General features: G+C 42.7%; 1 protein-coding gene across 3 annotated transcripts in view; it reads left to right on the forward strand.

Annotated features, from left to right (window-relative positions):
* dab2ipa (DAB2 interacting protein a) overlaps nucleotides 1–23562 on the forward strand; it is a 138051-nt gene that overhangs the window by 19293 nt on the left and 95196 nt on the right. The window contains exon 1 of one of the 3 annotated variants that reach the window (XM_048984779.1): nucleotides 21979–22255. The exons of the other annotated variants lie outside the window; for them this stretch is intronic. Coding sequence (XP_048840736.1) covers nucleotides 22135–22255 — 121 coding nt within the window. The 5' untranslated portion in view covers nucleotides 21979–22134. Of the gene's footprint in view, nucleotides 1–21978; nucleotides 22256–23562 lie in introns of those variants that run through there. 3 annotated transcript variants of the gene reach the window in all.

Raw genomic sequence — 23562 nt, forward strand, 5'->3', positions numbered from 1 at the left:
AGCCAAGAGGCTAGTGTCACACTGTTTCTGTGTTTTTGCTTTTTTTGCAATGTGTCTGGTGTTTTTTTAAGCTGTGATATTATTGGATGTTTTGATATTACTTAGGGAACCATACTTTATTTGCTTAGTCATGTTTTTGTAGAGAAAATGCTGGAAGGTCATTCAGTGTGTGTGGAATAGCACTGGTCCAGTGGCCGTGCCCTACGCCTATACTGTTATTTACTGTCAGCTCACATTAATCAGATGTGATAACACCCCCTCGCCCTCCCCCCATCTTCTGATTATGAGTTATGATTGAATTTGGTCGTCAGCCTCGCCTATACTTTCTGCAACCTACAAACAAGCTTTAAACATCATTTTAGGGTCGTTCTTAGTGCTTCACAGCACTACCTAGACATCCCCACTGTGCATGATCATTATTCCTTCAATATGCTAATTGTCAGGTTTAGACTCATTAAATTATGTTCCACAGATGTGTAAGTAAATAGACGAAAAAGTTCCAGTTTGAATCTCAAAAAGACAGTCATTGTCCTTTGAGTGCAGTGATTGTGATGTTCATGTAAACAAAATTCTCAAGACTGACAATTAAAGTTAATTTATGTTAATTTATACAGTTTACATAAGAGGAAACTTTGCGGAATGCAGGAAATTCTGCTGTTTGTGAAAGTAAACGAAAGGTTAACATATCCAGGAGTGTGCTGTTTGCTGTATTCTCTGCTCCAGATTGTCGGATCACCACGGCCTGGATTCTGACGTCATGTAACGAACAGCTAGACATTAGCCTGCCTTATTGGTTGTAAATATTTCTAAGGAACACATGTATGTGTATAATTTATGCCCTTATTTATAGTTACTGTTGAGCCAGTACAGGCCAGTAGAATTAGTTGATTGCAGGTGTTAAAAATGGACAAGACATGAAAAGCTTGACTCCATTTAGCTTACGAAGAGAACTAATGCATCATGGGAGGAGTCACAGTGGCTGCAGGAAAAGCAGGTGTTAGTTTTGCTCAAGGTATTTTTTATGTTAAGGAACAAAGCATGATAAAAGTGTGGGGCTCATTAGCAGTGAGGGCTGAGTATCAGGAATGCATTATGCTGCCATCACTGGGCTCGTAACACACACCGCCGGCCTGGAGCCAAGCCAGATCGTTTAATAAGGAGACGGACCTCCAACCTCTTGTCTCTGGAGCTCGTCCCGGTACCTGTTGTAAATCCCACTGATCTCCATCATACTGAGTGCATAATTAGGAGTTGTTTTTGTTTGTTTGTTTGTTGCAGACCTTTGAATGCCACACATCACAGGAAGAAAGTGTTAATGTAAATTCACAAATGGGATGTCATTGAGGGGAGTAGGACTTCAGATTCCATGAGAGGGACACTTATTCCCTTCAGCAGCATACTTTCTCTTTCTCCATCAAAATGCGATTAAATTTTGTCCATCTGCATGGGCATAGTACCGTATTTCAAACGTAGTAAACTGCAGTGGATTGAGGTGCGTGCTGTTGAACACACTGGGCATGTGCATCGCATTAGTGCACTTGGATACCAGAGTGATCAGGTTATTTTGACATCTAGCAGATGTTTTTCATTCTAGAACCTGGTCTTCTTCTGGCTCTGTAGATCCGGAGAGATTGCAGACCGGTGAATACGGGTCCACTATAGCCTTCCCCATGCAGACCAGCATGCAGAAGGGACAGGACCTCAGCTGGATGGTTACTGAGGGACCAAACCCTTTGTGATTGTCTCTGGAAAGTGGGAGGAGCAGATTGGGAGTTTTCAGGGCGCCCCACATCTCTCATTATTCTGATTTTACCAAAACCGCATTTCAAGGCAGAAACACCATATAGAAGATAGTTTGCCACCAAACCCACAGTATCGCAGGTAATGGTTTGGAAAGCACACTAAACTTACCCCTAAACTCGGCTCACAGAAATGTATAGACAGACGCATCATAATAGTACTATACTATAGGCATCATAATACTATAGTGTACTATACTATAGACATCTTAATACTATTCAGTAGAAGTCAAAAGGCTGCACAGTGAAAGTGGATAGCACTGTTGCCTCAAAACTCCAGGACTGGTGATTCGATGGATGGATGGATGGATGGATGGATGGATGGATGGATGGATGCCTTAATGTCATTGTATGTACAATGAGATTTAGTTTGGAACACGCCAGTAGATGCACAGTATATTTACAATTAAATAGATTCTGAGGTCTTGATTGTACTTCACCTGTGAGTGTCACACACTGCAGATACAGATTTTAATGGCAGAGTATCGCACAACGTCACCTCTGTGTGACAAGGGACACTTTGTTCCATTGTCTGTGTAAGACTGTATTTTCAATCAAATTACAGTAGGCGCTAGATATTGGCTGTAATACTAATGAACACCATTCAGAACAAACTGTATCTACTGTATTTCCAATATATTGATATACATGCTAGACCTTATCTGATTATATTTAGGTCTGTCTGTGACCTTCCAAAGTGAACTGAATAAAAAAATTGTAAATACAGTGGAACCTTGGGGCTCGAACGCCTCTTAACTCGACCAACTCGGACATCGAACGAATATGTTGAGTTTTTTTTGCCCGAAATCCTGGACCTCAACTGTTTCTCCTAAAACTAGTATGGGTCGAGACGCATTCAGCTCTACTAATTCGTATCCTGAATGGGAAACAAGCCGCAACTGAGCTGAAAACTCAAAACACAACAAAACAAAACAGATCTGCTAAAACTTGTACAGATCGAGGTGCGTCTCTGATGGGCTGAAACAAAGGCAGACGGACTTACTGGGATGCTTCTGCCTATGAATCGCTCTCAGTCTCAGTTCTTGTGTTTGTTGTGAATTTTTTTGTGCTTTGTCTACAGTACACTAAGTGATACAGTAATCATGGCCCCTAAGAAAGTAAGCAGTGATAGCAGCAAACCAAAGATTAAAGTAGTGAAGGTAACTGTAGAATTTAAATTTGCTTCGGTGTATAGGATTGTCATTTATTTCTTGTTTATTGCTTTTGTATGTGTGCTTTTTGGTGTATGTATTAGTTTTATATTGATTGTCAGTGCTTTTAATCATTAGGTAGGCAGGCAGGCATGCAATTGTTTGGGGGTCTGGAATGGATTAAATTCATTGATATTATTTCTTATGGGGAAATCTGACTTGGACTTCGACCAAATTGCAGCTCGACCAGTCTTCTGGAACGAATTAGGTTACCATTGTATATGAACATGATGTTTGGAGAAGACACAGATCAGCTACTTAGGGTGGACAAACAGGTTGTGAGGCCTTGCCGGCCTGGACCCAGTGCTGACATGCCTGGGATATGCTGTCACTTTAAATACAGCCCTTTGTCTTCATCAGATGAGAAGCAGCTGGGCGACTTGAGTGCGTCCTAGAGTGAGGCAGCGGAAAATTCGGTAAGCAGGACACCACCTGCCTCGATCAGACACGTGGCTGCCAGGCTGCTTCAGCGGCTCGGAGGCAAAGGACATACTGGGACGTCTTTGCCTCATTGCGCCTGACTTTTGAAGCCACGGTTTCTATTAAGCCTGCATCTCATAGGCCAGCTGAACATGTCGAGCTGAACATGCGGGAAAAACGATACTAACAAAATCGAGATGCACGGTTGGGACAGTGACTTTAGGGTCCTGGAAACAGATATTGAAAAACTCTGAACAGGTGGTCACAGCATTGGTTTGTCTCGAGGACCTTAATCTGGTTAGGATTCTTAATCCAGCATGATAGAGCAGATATTTGCATTGACCCATGCTGAGTTTAGAGTTACGGTTTTACCATGGATACCATACACACCCACATAACCCCACCACCCCCACATAAAGCATAGCACACCTGCGAGGTGAAGGGCTCAGGTGACACGTGTGCATTATGCAGCAGAAAAACATGACAGGCTCAGTCCTGTGAGCTGCTGTCTCTGGGTCGCCTCACTGTTTTTTCATAAGTCGAAATGTTAAATTCAGTCTCCTGCTGATTCTGTGTACTGTGCGGTGTGTTTACTGCTTGTGATAATTCTCCTTCGACCTCACTTTCTTGTCTGTCCCGGGGCAATAACAGGTGTCAGGTGTGCTGTTTTCCTACCTTCAGATGTCTCTCGTATCTCGAGGGTCTGAGTGTATACCTCGGGGGGGGGGGGTTGTTTGGTTGTCTGGTACGTGTGCCAGCGCAGGAAACTGGTGGCTTGAAGCTCCGCCGACCAACTGCATGTGGATCTTCTACAGCAGTCAGCTGATACCCTCACCGCCTCACCCGTCAGTGGTCACGCGTTACTTTATAAACCAAAAGTTGTTATTGACCAGACCTCCAAATGCATGCACAAAAAAAGTAAGGACTACTTCGTTCGAGAAATTGGATACATCCAAAATCAAAGAAGCGTTATCAGCAAATTAGTGTGATTTTAGCATTTTGGCTGTTCAGTCTTTTGCTTGAGTGTATTGACTGACCCCCTTGTACATTTTATAGCTTTCTGTTTATGTCTCTGCTACACATTCCAATAATTTCAACTAGATAAATTGAAAGAGGGAAATTTTTGGTAATCTTCTTTGTGTCATGTTTTTATGTCTTTATGACATTTCCCATTGTTTTATTTTTTCAAAGTGCAGCAATTTCCTCAGGCTTTTTGCAGTGTTTTTTAAGGTATGATATATTTTCAGTAAGGCAACTCAAGGAAGACCCTTCGCCGATTATAAAGGTCATGTCGCCCTTTGCAAACAATTACAGGTGTCTTGAACTGTTTGATGTGTACCCTCCGATAGATCGGAGCCCTGTTTGGTATGTACCCTTTGATAGAACGATGTTCTACTTGGTATATACCCTATGATAGAGCGGTGCCATGTTTGATGTGTACCCTCGAATAGAGCGATGCCCTGTTTAGTATGTACCCTCCGATAGAGCGATGCCCTGTTTAGTATGTACCCTACGACAGAGCGATGCCCTGTTTAGTATGTACCCTACGACAGAGCGATGCCCTGTTTAATATGTACCCTCCGATAGAGCGGTACCCTACTTAGTGTGTATCCTCCCTATTTGCTGTGTATCATCCAATAAAGTGATGCCCTGCTTGATATGTTCTCTCTAATGTAGTAATGCCCTGTTGCTATGTACCCTACGACAGAGGGGTGCCCTGCTTGATGCGTACTTTCCCATAGAGTGGTGTCTTGCTTGGTACTATAGAGTCGTGCCTATAGAGTGTACCCTATGGCAGAGTTGTGTAATTCTTGATGTTTACCTCGCTTTTCAACCTACTCTTCCCAGGATGGGTTGTGGGTAATACTAATTGGGTTAAGCAGGTGGTGGTTAGAATTTTGAGTTGAGGTTTGTTTTTTTTCCCAGTTGTTTCATAAACCTTTTGTTTGAGGTATGACCCAGTCTTACTGATTTTTTTCCCCTCCTTTCTTCACATTAGATGCCACAGGATATTTGTCAGTGATGCATCGAAAGCTATTGTGTTCCGGGGGCTACATTTGTGACCGGAATTTGGAATTCGGAGCATAGGCATAAATTTCACTAATTTTGAGACTCGCTTCTCTAAGCCTTTGTAAATCTCCCCGATGATGTCAGCTCTCACAGTGTTGCCCCGCCTCTCTTACTGTCTTTTTTTTTTTAACTCTTTCTTTGTGACTCTCAACCCTCCACTTTCAGTTTTTTGCTCTCTTTTCACAGGATTTCTTTCTGGCTCAGTGGAGGAATGATGAGTATGAATTAAAGTCCCCCCCCCCTTTTGAATCGTGCCCTGCAAACAAGCCCCTCCTTGACTCATTGACTGCTGCTTAATTGTACGGCTTGTTCCCCAGCTTCTGTTTAGGGGGGGTGCTTTTCAAACTGCATCATCAGCAACACATTTGATAAATACATGTTGTCTGTATACAAATCCCTGTCTCCTTTGTGCAGCATCCTGTAATTTTTGATTTTAATCAGCAGGGTTTCATTAGTCAGTCTTATCTCTCTCCTGTGCTTTTCCCTTTGTTTTGTTCCCCTCAGAGGTAATTCTTTACACCAGTAATACAGCAGCCCTCTTTATTTTACCCTTTATGATGATGTTTGAATCTATTTAGCTTGGACAACAATCAGTTTTCAACATATTTCATCCAGATACCTCAGAAGAGAATTTAGGAATGGGTCTGTCTGCGGGTCTGTCTGCGAGTCTGTCTGCGGGTCTGTCTGCGGGTCTGTCTGCGGGTCTGTCTGCAGGTCTTCTGTGGGTCTGTCTGCAGGTCTTCTGCGGGTTTGTCTGCAGGTCTGTCTGCGGGTCTGTCTGCCGGTCTGTCTGCGGGTCTGTCTGTGGGTCTGGCACATTGCTGTGTCTGTCTGTGGGTCTGTCTGTGGGTCTGGCACATTGCTGTGTCTGTCTGTGGGTCTGTCTGTGGGTCTGTCTGCGAGTCTGTCTGCGGGTCTGTCTGCGGGTCTGTCTGTGAGTTTGTCTGCGGGTCTGTCTGCGGGTCGACCATGGAACCCTGCGTAGCTGTTTTTTAGCGGCTTTTTCGTAGCCGAGAAGTCTGTGCACTGTGATAACCCCATTATACTCCCCTCCGGTGCCACAGTGCATTAGAGAAAATGTGCTGCCCTATAATCCACTTAGGTTGCTAGCATGTCGCTATTGGGCTGCTTTGCACAGGGCCACTTGGAGGACAGGACCCTGGATGCGCTGTAACTCTGGCCAGGATCCGGTTGAGTTCTGGAAAATTCCAGCCATATGGATTCATCACAAAGTGTTTTATAGGAAAGACTGTGAGTGCTGTAAGTTACTCTGGATGCAGACCTTTACTAAGCAGATAACTAATGTAATATCAACCACCCACATGGGAATAATGTATCATGGAGCTATTAGGCGGGAGGAAGCCATGGTGCACATGCTGTTCCCGTTCATTTAGATTGAGTTAGTGGCACCGGAGTCCTTCATTGTCATAGGGGTGAGTCAGAGAGGGCTGTGCAAGGTAGCCATCTGACAGCAGCTGGGCTCTGCTTCTCCATCGCATTGTGGTGGATCGAAGGAGGTCTGGCGGTGGAAGCTCTCCAGAGAGGCCCGCCCTCACTCACTCTTCTTAGCCATGTCGTCTTCCCATAGTTTCAGTCAGCATGTTTGCATGGTCACCCTGTAATTGTTCATGCTTTCTTCTGTAGCTCAAAAACATGTTATTAGGTGAATTGGCATCTCTAAGCTGCCCTTAGTCTGTGGCTATGAGTGTGTACCCTCTGATGGACTGGAGTCCCATCCAGGTTGCCCCCTGAGTGGAAGAAGCTCAGGTCTCAGCACCAAGCTGCACTGGATACGTGGTTATAGAAAATGGGTGTATATTCCCCCATCATCATCATGGCACATTGTAGAATAACTAATAGCATCTCTTCCTAATCCATCAAGAAACTATTTGTATATGTCTGTTCATGTTTGCTTATCTTTCGACTGTTTTCACATATTTTGCGTTAATAGCTCAAAAACTACTGCCTTTCTAAAACTTGCTTTTCTCTGGAGCTCCTTGGTGGACTGGTGAAAGTGATTTGCACTTCTGAAAATGTTCATAGAGGCAAACATGCCTTTTCCACCTGGAACTTCTCCAGAAAGACAACAGAGAATGAATAGTAAGACACGGGTCCCCTTTTTGTAAAGAGGGGACGTCCCTCAAGTTTATGCTGTTAGTTTCCTTCCATAGAATTAGGGGCTCTTCACTCTTCCTTCTCTCTCCTTAAGTAGGGTAAAGGGTGTATCTGTTCCTACACTCTGCTCAGGAAGTTGCCTCTATATGATACGTTTGGATTAGTGCTGTTAACAGCATAACTGACTAGCATGGCATGAGAAGAAGTGTCAAGCATTTCTCGTCCCTGGGTGGGGAGAAAGGAATGGAGGCCAAGTGTCCCAACATTGTGATAAAAACCTTTTATTTTGACATTGTTTTCCACAAGGGAAAACTCCATCCGTCCATCCATCCATCCATTTTCCAAACCGCTTATCCTACTGGGTCATGGGGGGTCCGGAGCCTATCCCGGAAGCAATGGGCACGAGGCAGGGAACAACCCAGGGTGGGGGGCCAGCCCATCGCAGGGCACACTCACACATCAGTCACTCACACACGCACCCCCATGGGCAATTTAGCAACTTCAATTAGCTTCAGAATGTTTTTGGACTGTGGGGGGAAACCGGAGTACCCGGAGGAAACCCCTCGACGACATGGGGAGAACATGCAAACACATGTGACCCAGGCAGAGACTCGAACCCGGGTCCCAGAGGTGTGAGGCAACAGTGCTAACCACTGCACCACCATGCCACCCCCAATGGGAAAACTCAATTTTATAAAAATCTGTGCATGCAATCAAAAAACTAAAAACAAAACACTTGCATTTTTTTGTTACTTATGGTTAACTTTAGGGCTTGGTAGGGGTGTGATTGTTGGGATTTGGGTAATGCACTAAGAAATTAATGTACGGTCCTCAGAAAGATATCAGAACAGATGTACTGGTGATGTGTGTGTGTGTGTGTGTGTGTGTGTGTGCTTCACCAGTAGAGCACCCTCTCTCAGAATCACACTATCACATGACATTACTGCGGTGGGGGAGGAGTTGAAAGGATGTGCTGTTATCACCTTACTCGCCGACCCCCACCCCCCCGGCCCGGGCAGAATTACCCTGTCAGACGGTGGTGGAGAGATACGATTCCCGCAGCAGACAAAGCGAGACGTGATGGATGAGGCTGTCATATGCATGGGCACACTGTGGCACACGTCACTGGATGTGTGCCAGTGCGTTTGGGAAAGGGCATGTGCTCCCTCACTCCACTGCTGTTTCCGCCTCCCTGTTTCACACGGTTATTGAGAATAGGCATGTTTAATTACTGCTTAGCTTCCGTGCTTGTTTGCTGTTTGCTGTCAGCCAGAGTCCTAGGCTTGATGTGCTTAATGTGATAAATGCATGTTTTGTTGGTTTCCATGACGCACATGTTTACCTCACAGGTCCCTCATGTTGTGAGACTCACTTAAGAATGTGCGTTTTGTCCCAGGAGGGTTAATGTTACTTGACACCCCCCGATCATGGAGGCAAGGAAACAACCATGTGGTACCTGAGTGGTACAGGGTCATTTTTTATCTCTAAGTGGAATCATTATACTGGGAAGTCCCATAACGAAGTTGGGACCTTTTTGGTAGGATTTCTATGTGTGGGTTGAGGCCCTTGATTTGCCCCCAGTTGTTGTTGCCTCCTACAGTGTGAAGGAATTTGTAGGGCACTAGAAGGCAGCTCTGGAAGTGTTTATGGCTTTGTAGTCAGCTCCCCCCCCCCCGCAAGTGTTTGTTACTGCAAAACAAAGTCTGACAAAATGGCTGAGAGCTGCATGCCTCCCTTCAGTGCTGGCAGACCAGCGATCCTCTCATTAGGGGAGCTGCCCTTGTCCCTGCACTGCCGAAGGACCCTCTAATTACACAGATGCAGGGTCTCTAGGAAAGGTGAGGATTTCAGCGCCTTGTTCAGACGCTACGCTCTAGCAGAGTTCACACAAGTTCCTGTTCACACAATGACAGCCAGCTCTTCAGCTGTGGGAGAGAAGAAAAAGAAATGAACATGTCTAAGATAAACAACAGATTTTTGGCACTGAATTAATTGACTTCTTTCATTTTTTTTCCCACTTAGCTGTTTGTACTTGCATTGACGCTAAAGTTTCTTTCTGTCTGTATTTATGCTGGTTTCTATAGGCAATAAAAACAACAGCAGCTATTTTTAAGTAACAGCAGAGTACAATGAATGCCATCGTGAGAAGACGTGGCACAGTTAAGTAAATGTTTTTTTTTGTTTGTTTTTAACAAGGGACAACTGGCAAATGAAAAGGTTTTTGAACTGTAATGGTTAGGGCTCACTCTTATTCGCAATGCCATATTTGCTTTAAGATGTATGCCGTTCCTTGGAATTCACACACATGCCAAATTGCGATGTGTGTCGATATTGAATGTTTACCCTCCGGTCTTTACGGATGAACACTATGCTGTTCCACAGCACATCACGCTCTGCCTACAACGACGTTTTGCAGTGCAAGAATCAAGATTAGACAAATGTTACTTTCTGCAAAGATTTTTTTTTTTTTTTTTTTTACTTATTTCTGTAGCTGCCTGTTCTCAGTCCCTGGCTGCTGTGGCAGATGTGTGGAACAGCGCAGTATCTGAGTTTGACACCTTCTTTCATGCTTGGGTGTAATATATCCAAAGGAGGCTCAGATCACTTCTCTGCTGATCCTCATGCCAAAATGCATGTTAAAATGAGAGCCTGCAGCTCCTGAGAGGTAACGAGAGGAGGACAACTGCTCAAAACCCTACCCTAACTTTTCTGTGTCTTTTTAGACAAACTCAACCCAAATATACTGCCTTTGATGACTATTTAGTCTTTTCACACCCCAGGAAGCTGATGTGCAAGAAAGAAACACCGTGTTTATTTCCCCCACCGATTTAAACATGAGGTCTCCTCCCCCCCAAAACTACCTTTAGAACGTATTTCTCATGTTAAAATATTAGTAATAGTCAATTGAGTGACTTCCAGAACTAAACAGGACAATCAACGTAAAGGTTCTCTTCATTAACAGAACACACATGTTTGCTTGCAAAATTTAATGGACGACTAACAAGGTTTAATATCCTGTAAGAGTCCACATGGTCTTTTGTGATGATACCGCAATGCAAAATTTTATGTTAGAAATTTGAACTTGCCTTGTGCCCATAGCCCCTGGGATAGGCTCCAAACCCCATGTGACCCCGAATAGGAGAAATCTTTACAGAAGATGGATGGATGGATGGAAATGGGGACTTTGTTATTTTAAACTTTCTCTGCCGGCCCCTGGAGGGTGGGCTTCCCCTTTGACTCTGGTTCCTCCCAAGGTTTCTTACTATGAGGTTTTTCTTGTTACTGTTGCCTCTGACTTACTCTCTGGGCTTTGGGCAGGGAATTAAGCGAATTGGAGCAATGTACTGTTCTGAAAATGCGCTATACAAAAGTAAAGTGAATTGAATCGAATTGAATTGAATTGAATTGATTAATACAGGAAATAAATGCATTTAACTGATTGTTTGAAAATGTACATATATAATTAGTATGCTTTAATGTTATGCAGTTATGGTAATTCTTGTTATTTAATTGCTTGGCGTGTTCTTTACTGTGAAATTCTATGCTAAGTTTTACATTTTAACCATGCTTATAGCCGGATAATGTTGGCAAAATTCAGGTTAATTAAGTACCTTTCTGAAATGGGGGGGTGATGTCTTTAGGAGAGAGGGATTACGAGTTTAATACTATAGCTACTATCCCAGTTGCTGTATATCTTCTGAGAGGGATTGAAGGTCTGGGAAGATTCGTCATGAGCGCTTGGCAAAGGAGATGCATTCTTCGCATAGTAAAGGGCACGTCTTATTAATGTGGAGGCCCTTGTTTGAATGAGAGTGGCTAAGCTGAGATCTGTCTGACCTTCCGCTTTGGCAGCTGCTTCCTCAAAGCTGAAGGGGCATTGCTTGTTCATAAATGCGCAGAAATAATGACTTGTAAAGGTCATGTCGACCGCAAAGCAGTCAAGCCGAATGCGCATGCGAGTCAGAGAGTGTATAATGTACCTTTCACGGTATGACGGGCAGGGTGCGCCACTATGCTATGTGATCCGAGCTTATTCCATGTCATCGTGATGCACCGAGGGTGACCGCGCTCCCCAGTCTGAAAACCGTCTCAGGATTGAGAGACGTTCTTTGTGAGAGACTGATGACGTGTTTACTGTGTGGAGGCGGGGGGTGGGAGGGAAGTTAGGACAACTGTTCGTCTCAAAGGAGCGTGGGGAAGAGAAGCAAAATAAAGAGCGATACAGCCGTGTGATCCATGGAATTCCAGCATTGTGCTTATTTGTTAGCATTTGTACTACATCTGGACAGAGGTTTCAGGCTTGAAGTACTGAAAACTAATTCATTTTGCATAAAAATACCTTTCATTTGCATTACACAACTGAACACTTGAAGGGTCAGAATTTCGATAACTTGAAAATATGAAATTAAATATTTTAACCTAACCCTTACTTAATAACCCTTTTTCATGTGTGGGCTCTTTAATTTGAGATCAGTTAAATTGATTGACATGATCTTATAAGGCTACACCCATGGATATATAAGATGACCCTGTTAATAGTGAGTTTAGTCAGACTGATGAAGGTAATTCACTTGTCTGTATAAGAAGATGACCTGGGGTGCAATTTGGTCATTGGGCTTTTTGCTCCCTCTCCTGGCCAACTGCGGTATTGGTCATCAAACCCAAAAGGTTGGTTTGGAAATACAATTGTAGTGAGTGATATAATAAGGGGTCACATGGTGTGCCCCTGAGTAATAATTTGGGGGTCACATGATGTGCACATTGCATGATCTCACATAATATGCATGATTTCATTGATCTAATTTTAGGCCTACTGTTATTCCTAATTTACCTTAACGATATTGACAACAATACATGCAGTAAACTGGTTAAATTTGCTGACATCACCCAGGTGGGTGGTGTAGCAGATACTGATCTAATGGCACAGAGGCTACAGCGAGATCTTGATTTAATTAGTGACTGGGCTGATACATGGCAGATGAAACTTAATGTATACAGAAGTAAGGTGATCCATGCAGGGAGCAGAAATATAAAGCACATAAATTTTATGGGTTCAACTGAAATAAAGATAGCTGATTACGAGAAAGACCTTGGTGTGTATGTTGATGCTTCCATGTCCCACTCTCGCCAGTGTGGGGAAGCAATAAAAAAGGCCAATAGGATGTTGGGTTACATCTCTAGGTGTGTGGAGTTAAAGTCAAAGGAGTTGATGCTACAATTGGTCACCTTACCTTAAAAAGGTCATTGCTGCTTTAGAATGGGTTCAACGTAGGGCTACAAGAATGATTCCTGGTCTTAGAGGAATGTCTTATGAGGAGCAGTTATCTGAGCTGAATCTGTTTAGCCTCGAGCAAAGGAGACTAGGGGGGACATGATCCAGGTGTATAAGGTTTTAACAGGTCTGGATGCTGTTCAACCCAATAGTTACTTCAATATTAGTTCAAATACAAGAATTTGTGGCCATAAGTGGAAATTAGCGGGAGAACATTTTAAACTGGATTTGAGAAAGCACTTCTTTACACAGCATGTAGCGAGAGTATGGGATAGTCTTTCAGTGTAGTGCAAGCTAAAACCTTATACTCCTTTAAATCAGAGCTTGATCAGATTTTAACAATTAGTTAAGTTCTCCCCAAACAAGCTTGATGGACTGATGGCCTCCTCTCATGTGTAAGTTTTCTATGTTCTTATGGTCAAATTTTGACAGAGAGCAGTGGAATTGTCAGGTGAAATTTATTATGTAAGCTGTAATGTCGAAAAGGACAGACACTGGATGCATTTGAGTAGCTCCAGTATTATGTTTAGAAAAGTACTTTCGTGAAGTATGATTTATGTCTGGGACCTTCAAGGAATCTCAATCCATGTGTCATAGGAATGGAGCATAAAGAAGAACGTATTTTCAGACCTCGTGTTAGCTGAAATACCAGCCTTTGGCCAGAAGGGGGCAGTGTGCTTAAATGTTTGACTATGAGAATGCAAACACTGAAGGCAGTCCTGTATGAGATGGTTTCATTTAGCGTCAAGCTGAGCTTCCTCTGTGACATAACTAGCAGCTGGTCGTATGAGAGGCAGCGATAATGATGGGTCCTGACTGACAGCCTCGCTCTGACGGTGTGGTCCAGGCTGACGTGGCAGTCAGAGGATCATCCGCCCCCATGGCTTATGCTGGGTCTGTCTGTTCCCCTCCTCTGGGTAGGTGAAGAGAGGGTGGGATGCACTGAAGAGCTTGTGACTAATAGCGCCACAAAAATAGGCACAATTAGCACAGGACTCTGGCAACCATTGACTGTTTGATAAAGGCTGAAGAACAATGATAAGATTAGCAGTCTTTCTGTGTGTGTGTGTGTGTGTGTGTGTGTGATTGGCACAGTGGTCACACATCACATACCTCCAGGGCTGCGGATTTGATTCCCAGCTCTGGAACATTTTCACACGTATTGTGATATTATTATTAAAGTCTACCAGTATTGGGAAGAGGAATAATGTTAACACAGAACTATACATTAAATGTTTTTTCATTTTGTTTTGCAAATAATGATGTTATTTATCGATCAAAAAACTGAAACTGAAGATGTTGTGACCATAATTGATTGAGCATTTTAGAACCAATAGGACAGATGATGGGGTCGTTATTTTTGTATGACTTGCACAGAAAAGTGAAACCCAAACAAGCTGACAAGCTGTCATTGGTCCCTAGAGAAGGCTGTCCCAGTAGACCTCAGACCCCCTGCCTTCTGTTCAAGGGAGGGATTTTCTGCGGCTTTTATATGAGAGCTGATCTCTATTGAGACCCTCATTTGCGCCTTGCCATTGGATTGAATAGACCCCAAGGAAAAAGTGATTGACAGTAGACACTGTCATCTGGTAACTTTGAAGGTGTTGCTGAGTGTGTAATGGGTTTTTCTCTCAGGGCGGCACACAAGCGGGGAGATGAAACGTGGCAGTAGTCTTGAAGGGTTCAGCTTGCAATTTTAATGGGCTCTGGGTCCAGTCATCTAGGATCAAATGCAGTTTACTGCATTTAGAGATCTGATTCTGGCTAATGTCAGTATAGTTGCCTGAGCTGTTTCAGCATCTCATTTCTGCTTTGATTAGATTGATTGTCCGTCAAGAGCAGAGCTTTGCACTCATCTACCTGGGTGTCCGTGCAGGACCAGTACGCCCAGTACCTTTTTGGACACTTGGATTTCGTACCTGTTCTCCCTGAACCACAGTCAGAATCCAGGAACTGGAATCTCGAGTGATTCCTGTTTGGAAGGTGGCCACTTTTTATTCTGAGAGCTGTTATTTATTGGCTGAGTGGTGTCTTTTATGAGGAGGAAGTCAGGTGTTCTGTATCATTCTCTTCACCCACACTTGTCTAAAAAAATCACATAATCCTCTCCTGAGACCCAGTAGATTCATATGTCAGTGTGCATTGGATTAACTGTGAATCATGTCCAGATTGGTGTGAGAAGATATTTCATTTAGTAATAACGACAACAGTAATTATTGTAATACATTTAATGTACACTATATGGACAAAAGTATTGGGACACCCCTCTTAATCATTGAATTCAGGTGTTTCATTATGACCCATTGCCTCACATACATAAAATCAAGCACCTAGCCATGCAGTCAGGTTTACAAACATTTGTGACAGAATGGGTCATTCTGAAGAGCTCAATAAATTCAAGCACGGTACTGTCATGGGATGCCAGCTTTGTAATAAGTCAGTTTGTGAATTTTCTTCCCTGTTAGATATTCCATGGTCAACTGTAAGTAGTATTATTGTAAAGTTTTTTTGGAATTTAGCATTTAGGAACAAGTTCAGCCATAAAGTGGCAGACCATGTAAAATAATAGAGCGGGGGCACCGAGTGCTGAGGCATATAGTGCGTAAAAGTCACTAATGCTCTGTTGACTCAGTAGGTGCATCCTCTGGCATTAACCCCAGCACAAAAACTGTGCACTGGGAGCTTCATGGAATGGACTTCCATGGTCGAGCAGCTGCATACAAGACTCACATCATCAAGCGCAATGTGGAGTGACAAATCACATTTCTCTGTCTGGAAGTCTGATGGATGAGTCTGGGTTGGGTAGATGCCAGGAGAACGTTACCTGCCGCACTGTATTCCAGCAACTGTAAAGTTTGGTGGAGGAGGGATAACGGAACGTGAATGTTTTGTAGGCCCCATTGTTCCAGGGAAGAGAACTCTTAATGCTTTAGCATGCCAAGACTTTTTTGGACAAATCCATGCTTCCGACTTTGTGGAACAATTTGGGGAAGGCCATTTTCTGTTCCAGCATATCTGTGCCCCAGTGCAAAAGTAAGGTCCATAAAGATCTGGTTGGGTGAGTTTGGTGTTATGGAACTTGACTGGCCCACACTGGAACTTGAGCTCAAACCCTATCGAACTCCTATGGGATGATCTAGAATGGAGATTGCAAGCCAAGCCTCCATGTCCAATTCTGGACGAATTGGCAGAAATTCCCACAAACACATTCCTAAAACCTTCCTACACGAGTGACAGCTGTTAGAGCTGCAAAGGAGAGACTAATTCCATATTGATGCCCATGGATATAGAATGGGATGTCATAGAAGTTCCTGTACATGTAATGGCCAGGTGTCCCAGTACTTTTGCCCATATAATGTATATAGTCTAGTGAATTCTAAAAGCTTTTAAATACATTTTTATTCATTTAAATAACATTTTAATATACGCCTTTAAACATGACTGTGCTGCTTTGCCTGTGGTTTCAAACATAATAATGCAGTTGGCTGTGTTTTTATATATAACAAATGTCTGAGTATCTGTTAGTCCTGCAGAAGCATCATGACATACCTCTGCGGTATATTCCGGAGTTGCATGTCTACTTTGCGAAGCAGTGTTAGAGCACGGAAATTCACTCTGCTGTATCTTTTCAACTCAGTATACATGCATTCAGTGACAGAGCAACAGATTAGATCAGTGAATTCTGGGAGCCGGGGGGAGCCAGCGGGCCGAGATCCCTTAATAAAACAGCTGCCGCTCACGTCAGTGATCAGAGTGAGCTCGCGTCCACCATGCGAAGATTTCCCTTGGGGGAAAACAGTCTGTCAGGCACCAAGCTGGAGTTCCGAGCACCGCTCCAGTTCAGCCAGCAGCCCTCAGTGCCAGAGGAGTTCACAGAGAGGCCGGCGTCCCCGCAGAGGGGCGTCGCTTCACTCCTACCTCTTCATTATTCATGAGGTTTCACAGCTGCCCCCACAAGAGGTCTGCCTCCTGTGTTGTCAGAACTTGCTCCGGCATCCCAGTCGCAGCTGAAGAAAGTGCTGGGCTTTGCGTCTGAGATCAGGCTTTTTCAGTTTTACTGTCGGGATTTGGTCAGACTGTTCAGCTGAATTCCTGACATATTCAGTCATTATGTGCTACGTCTTGTTTCCAGATACTGACCGTCTACATGAGTATATTTCCCAGAAGGGGAGAAAAATTAGTTGGTTACTAATCCCCTAAATACATCTGATTATTATTATCGTTGTTGTCGTCATCGTTGTCGTTTTTGCCATGGTAGCACTGAGACTCAGACTGTAATGGCAGCACTGAGACTCAGACTGTAATGGCAGCACTGAGACTCAGACTGTAATGGCAGCACTGAGACTCAGACTGTAATGGCAGCACTGAGACTCAGACTGTAATGGCAGCACTGAGACTCAGACTGTAATGGCAGTACTGTGACTCAGACTGAACACTATGGTCTCACTGCTTCCAGTTGAAAGTTCATGGTGGTCAGTGCCCTTTGCTTCCTGGGACACACTATAGACAGCCTGTAAGCCAACAAGGAAAATGAAAGGATTGCCAGTTTGAATAAAATGGTCTGCATAACACATCTGTGTTCTGAGGTGGAAATAAGAAGCATCACTTTCTCTTCACATCCAGAGTAGCACTGGTAAACAGAATTTCTGTACAAGAAAAATGCTTGACCTCGGTGAAAGTCTAAAATGGAGCTTCAGACATTGTTTCTGTGACTTCACCATTTACAGGATAAATTCCACACCTATGTCCATCTACACCTGCTTGACAATAAATGTATCGGAATGACAGGTGGTCTCCTTCTGTTGTAATGAGAGTAAGGTCCCTTAGGTACAACAGGGCAACAAGATCGCTGATAACAGAAATTATGGGATGCTGTTCTCCATGCCGGTAATGTTATTCTCTTGGCGTATGTGGAATGCAAAATACACAGAGTGATAAACAGGATTATTATGTAAAATCAATGCAGAGGTAAATTACTGAGAGCAAAATTGATTTTTGTGTTATCCTGTAATAGGTTTGCATTAAACAAATAGTTACCTTGTGTTAATTCATGTTGTGGTAGCAGCACACAAAGGAGTGAATATACATCTAAAGCAAAAACAATATGCAGTAGTATGAGTAAGCTGGCTTGGATTTCAATGTGTTAAATAGAAGCAATGCGATTTCTTAAGCATTATGTCCTACTAGACTTGCATTTCATCAGAGTTTATTTCACCTTTTCCATTTCCAGGTATTTGTATAGGTCTCTAGCTTTGATGGAATAGATATGTAGCGCACAAAGGTGCAGGAATGCGGCTGTGTACTTGTAAAGTTATGGTGCAACACTTCCAGGGAGCAAGACGAAACCTGCGACAGGTAAAATGAGAGATTACAGCCAGTCTGAAGTGTAGCCCCGGCGTTCCTGCTCTTTCATTGTCGAGCACGTCGCCCTGTTTACGGGCCCGTCGCCTTTCATCTCTGCCACTCAGCCATTAGTGTAAAAAGGTAGTATCGAGCATAATGTATGCCTTTCCTTTGAGCAAGTCTGATTCAGCTTTTAGGCAGCACTCAGACACTATTATGTTTGCTGCCCTTATCGGAATCCATCCAGACTTCATTGGTGCTTTTTTGGCCATCTTAAGGAATACTTACATAAAATTGAAATTATATATAGTGTCTGTGTGGATCAAGGCTTACCCGCAGCAATAGTGCTAGGCATTAATGGTCCCTCACCAAAATGACATATTAAAAAGGGTGCATGGCACATTTACCAATTAAGCATGACTTAATAAAGAATGCGTCTATCATGCATGTGATGTATTTTTGTATTTGTCTTGTGCTGTGACTAGTGGATTGTTAATTTATAAAATAAATTATATATTTTCCTTTGTGCTCTTTTCTTGACTGAGGTACTTGGCTGTGGTGTGAAATGTTTCTATATTTGCAATTGAAATAAGCAAAGAGTCATCATTTGTAACCTTATGTATCTCTTTGCAGATGAGAAAACCTTAGTGCTTAAGGGCATCAAGCCCTTAAGAGTGTATTTGGCTGGGAAGCAAAATTCTCTTCTTCTTCTTCTTAGTGTTTCTCTTCTATCCATGTGGAATTGCTACCCTTTAACACATGAAGTACTCTCTGCCTTACTCTTTCATTGCTTTAGTAAAAAGTGTAAATGCATGAGACTGCACCTCTGCTGTCTGTCATAAATGAGACCTGAGAAAATTGAAGTATCCCCCCCCCACCCGATACCAAATTCTGCAGATGCTTGAGTCCCTCATGTATTAATGAGAGTAATATTTCAACATAACCTGCACACAACTTCCCATATACTTTAAATCATCTCTAGATTACTCGCAATACTTAATGCAATGTAAATGCTGTGTAAATAGTTGTTATATTGTGTTGTTGTGGGAATAATCACAATAAAAAAGTTTGTACATGTTCAGTACAGATGCAGCCATCATAGTACATATAGAAAATATAGCAATAAATAGAGAAAATATAAATGCATTCTCATTCTAAATCCATCTCTCTCTCTCTCTCTCTCTCTCTCTCTCTCTCCCTCCCTCCCTAATTGGATTTCTTAAGAAATCACTTAATTTGTGTGGGTGCAGGGTAATGCTCAGCGAGCCGCAAATTCAAGTTTTGCTATTTGAGAATTTCAGGGGTTTTTTTTTCCCGAATATTTTCAAACCGCTGTTGGTTGAATCTAAGGAATGCGGGACCTGCAGTTACAGAGGGCCAACTGTACAAGAGCAGCACTTTGTGATGGATGTTGGCTTCATTGTTGAATGCCTTCTGAATTCACACTGGGTAGGACGCCACAGCCTCCAAGCCCAGACTCATGTTTTTTAATTGTTTATGAATTAAAACAAAATTTGGAAGCTATAATTAGGCAGATGTGTTGAAGACAGAGGGTATGGAAACAGGTGCTAAGCTGCCTGATTCGTATCTTTACATTATTAAAGAAGGGTTTGGGATCAAATGACCATTTGAGCCATTTATACACATTTTTATATAAATATTTATTTATGATGATACATACACACCATAAACACAACAAAAAATCAGGTATCACTGTTTGGCACTGGGTTTTGGGTGACTTGAATGTGACCTGAACACTGAATTTCCGATAATGAATTCCCAGGAGAACCTTCTTAGCATAAAGTGATTTGGCGTCCTCTCTCTCTCGAGCTTCAGACATCAAGACTTGAAATATGTGCAGTATAGTTCGGTATATTAAATGCAGGAAAGGGGGACACAGGAGTTTACCAAGCAGTACACAACCCAATGATGATCTTCAAGTTATGGGTAAGAAAGTCACGGATTATTAATACCTCCAGCTGGAAAATATCAGTTACCTGCAAAGGCTAAAAATAAGGCACCTGCAAAGAAAGGTGATTGTGTTTGTTTCAGGGGATTTTGTTTTTCATTTGCCGGGATTTATTTTTGCAAACACTGCAGATGCTGACTCTCAGCTTACCATGGTAATGAAAAAGACTGCAGCTGTATGGAATGCACCAGAATGGATAATTTACCGGTGTATGCATGGTGCATGCATGAGAAGACTTGCATGTAGCTGCCATAGGCACTTTTATGGTATCTAATAACTGAAAGTGAAATCTCCCTTAACTTGTGATGCATAATGCAATTACCCCTACCTGTAATGTAGATTAATTAATTGTTGCATTTTGCTTGGTTTAAAGTAAAAATCTTTTGGGAAAGGCTATTTCTAATGTGATGTAATTTGACAAGTTATCAGTCATTTAAGTGCAGAGAGAGTCATGTGTGTTGTTTTATATTTGCACACTAATTGTACTTTTATTTTCTGGAGTTGAAACACTGTCAACTTTTTTCGTAATTTCATTGTGAATAAGTGTCACTCACGTAGTGGGTGGCAAGTGGCCCTGCGGTTTGTAGCATGACCTCCTGTGGTCCAATGGCATCTCATTTACTTAGATTGGTGTCCCTTCATCACCCTGGGAATCTGATTATTAGTGTGCAGCCTGTGATGGACTGACACCCTATTGATGGTGAGATCTGTGCTTCCTGCACTAGATAAGTGGTTATGGAAAATGGATTATTTGTTTTATACTTAGTTTTCTGAAAATCACTATTCAATCTGAAATAAGCACACGGATGTCCACACTAGTTCTTGGGCATTAGGTTAGTGTGTAGTACATGGTGACCAAGGTGGGTTATTTGCTTTATGTATTTTGCACAGCTTACTAGAAAGCCATGGACTATGGTTTTTCAGTTAAAATGTATAAGTTCTGAAATTGCACCCCAAGTTCCAAAGATCATTGATTGCAGTTGAGATGTTGATCAGCAACCCATTCTGAGTAACAGCGGGATGATATCCAGCATAACACCAGGGGAGGTGATGTGGGAGACAAGAGCACGCCATGCTAATTAATCGTGGAGATCTACAGTCAGCCGACTGATTTTCCTGTTTGCTGTCAACACATTCTGCATGTTCATGCAATTTTCTGCCTCTTCACTCATTTTCAATCAGTTTTATTATTTTTTTATTTTTTTTATTTCCCTCTACCTTTGACAATGAATAAGGGACAATATCAGTTTGGGGGTGGTTATTCTGTGAAAAACTAAGGAATACCCAGGGGATGTGAAAGCACAGCTGAATATAGTGCTTGAAGGCAGGCGAGGGGATACGGTTGTAGTTATTTTGCTTCAGCTTGGCCTTGCACTCGGAGGCCCGCTAGTCACTATTCACACATAAGTATAAATGCACCATGGGGCTTATATTCAGTGATGATTTTTGTCTTATATTTACAGAGGTGAAAAAGGTTTTATCAGCATATATTTATGTTACATCTTTCAGATTCTTGGCCCTAATAGACTTAATTGTATGTTCATGCATGTACAGGTAATGAATAACATTTAAAATAGATTATAACAGTCCCAGTGGGGGGAGGGTGCATAGAGATGGCTCTTATGTCTTTAAGGAATTTATGAATGCATTCCACACATTTTAATTTGATCCTGCCCTCCTGCAAGGCGGAGCCAGCAGTTTTGAGCCCTGTCACAGTTCTCTTCCCAGTGACATCCCAAGAGTCCACCTCTACTTGAGGCACTTGATTTTGCATCTGCCTCAGGGTAGAGTTTTCGCTCTCTGGGTGAGGCTTGCTGGTGCCAGAGGAGAGAGGCGTTCTGACTTGCTGGAGTCTCGACTCCTTTGACAGACAGGCAGTCTGGATTTTTGGTCTGGATTTTCAGAGGTGTTTTGTCAGGAACTCTTTGGGAAGTCATGTTAAGTGGTCCAAGGAGAGGCTGGGGGAGACCTCTCTACTACTACAGGCTGCTGGGCCGTGCCCGGCTGCAGAGGCGGCTCAGTCGATCTCGCAGCCGGAACCGAACCACAACCAGGGGTAACAGCTTGTCTCTCATTTCTCTCTTCCGTCGGCATCCTCTCTAATCCACCGTGTCGCGCTTTTTTAGTCACTCCCGCTACGCCAGAGCCTGGATGTTCTGACGGCACAGATGTTTTTCCACCTTTTGGTTGAGGCAAGAATAATGTCTGTTGCTATTTCACAATGTGACGGTTGTCACATTTTATATTCCAGCAAAAGTTTACACTTGGAAGATTCCCTAGTTTTTATCTGTACCCAGCCTACAACTTTGTAGTATCTTTCCAAAAAGTTGATAGTCTAGTATAAAGTAGGTGCCAAAGAACTAATGCAAAAACTCTGCACAGCAACAGCAGCGTATTTATAACAAATTAAGAAATAATTTTTCCTGTCTTACATTTATGTTAAATGCTTTCGAATATTTTGCTTTACACTTGGCACTTCCAAATGTATGCTTAATAAGTGTATATGAATGTGGTGTAAAAACAGAGGGACACTGACATGTCTAATCCCTGGTCAAAGTACCTCAAACTGTGTGTTTTGTTTTCTTTTTCTTATGTTGTTGACTTACAAAGGATTGCATCACACTGAGGTCCGTATCAAACCACATAGAATAATAAAAGATGTATGTAGTATGCTTATCGTGTGTGAACTTCTAAACCTCACTACTTGGACTTTAATCTTCTCTGCATGGAATTTGAGCCAGTCTATAATTAACATAAGTTGAAATCAACTGACAAAGGTATTAATTATTATATACCACTCAGCCATAAGACTAAAACTTCCAGCCTAATATTGTGTAGGTCCCCCTTGGGTCACCAAAACAGCTTTGATCCGTCAAGGCATGGACTTTGCCAGACCTCTGAAGGTGTCCTGTGGTATTTGGCACCAAGACATTAGCAGCATTAGATCCTTTAAGTCCATTAAGTTGTGAGGTGGGGCCTACATGGATCGGACTTGTTTGTCCAGCACATCCTACAAATGCTTGATCGGATTGAGATCTGGAGAATTTGAAGGCCACGTCAATGCCTTGAACTCTTTTTCATGTTCTTCAAACCATTCCTGAACAATTTTTGCTTTTGATAGGTACTGATCATTGCATATCAGGAACACCCCACTTGACCTAGACCTTTCGAGATGTGACCTAGTCTTCCAGCCATCACAATGTGGCCCTTGACAAAGTTGCTCAGATCCTTATGCTTGGCCATTTTTTCTGCTTCCAACACATTAACTTCAAGAACTAACTGTTAAGTTCCCTAATATATAATGGCACTCTTGATGGGACTATTGTAACGAGATAGTCAATGTCATTCACTTCACCTGTCATT

This window comes from Brienomyrus brachyistius, chromosome 2 (genome assembly GCF_023856365.1).
Source record: "Brienomyrus brachyistius isolate T26 chromosome 2, BBRACH_0.4, whole genome shotgun sequence".
NCBI classification, from domain to species: Eukaryota; Metazoa; Chordata; class Actinopteri; order Osteoglossiformes; family Mormyridae; genus Brienomyrus; species Brienomyrus brachyistius.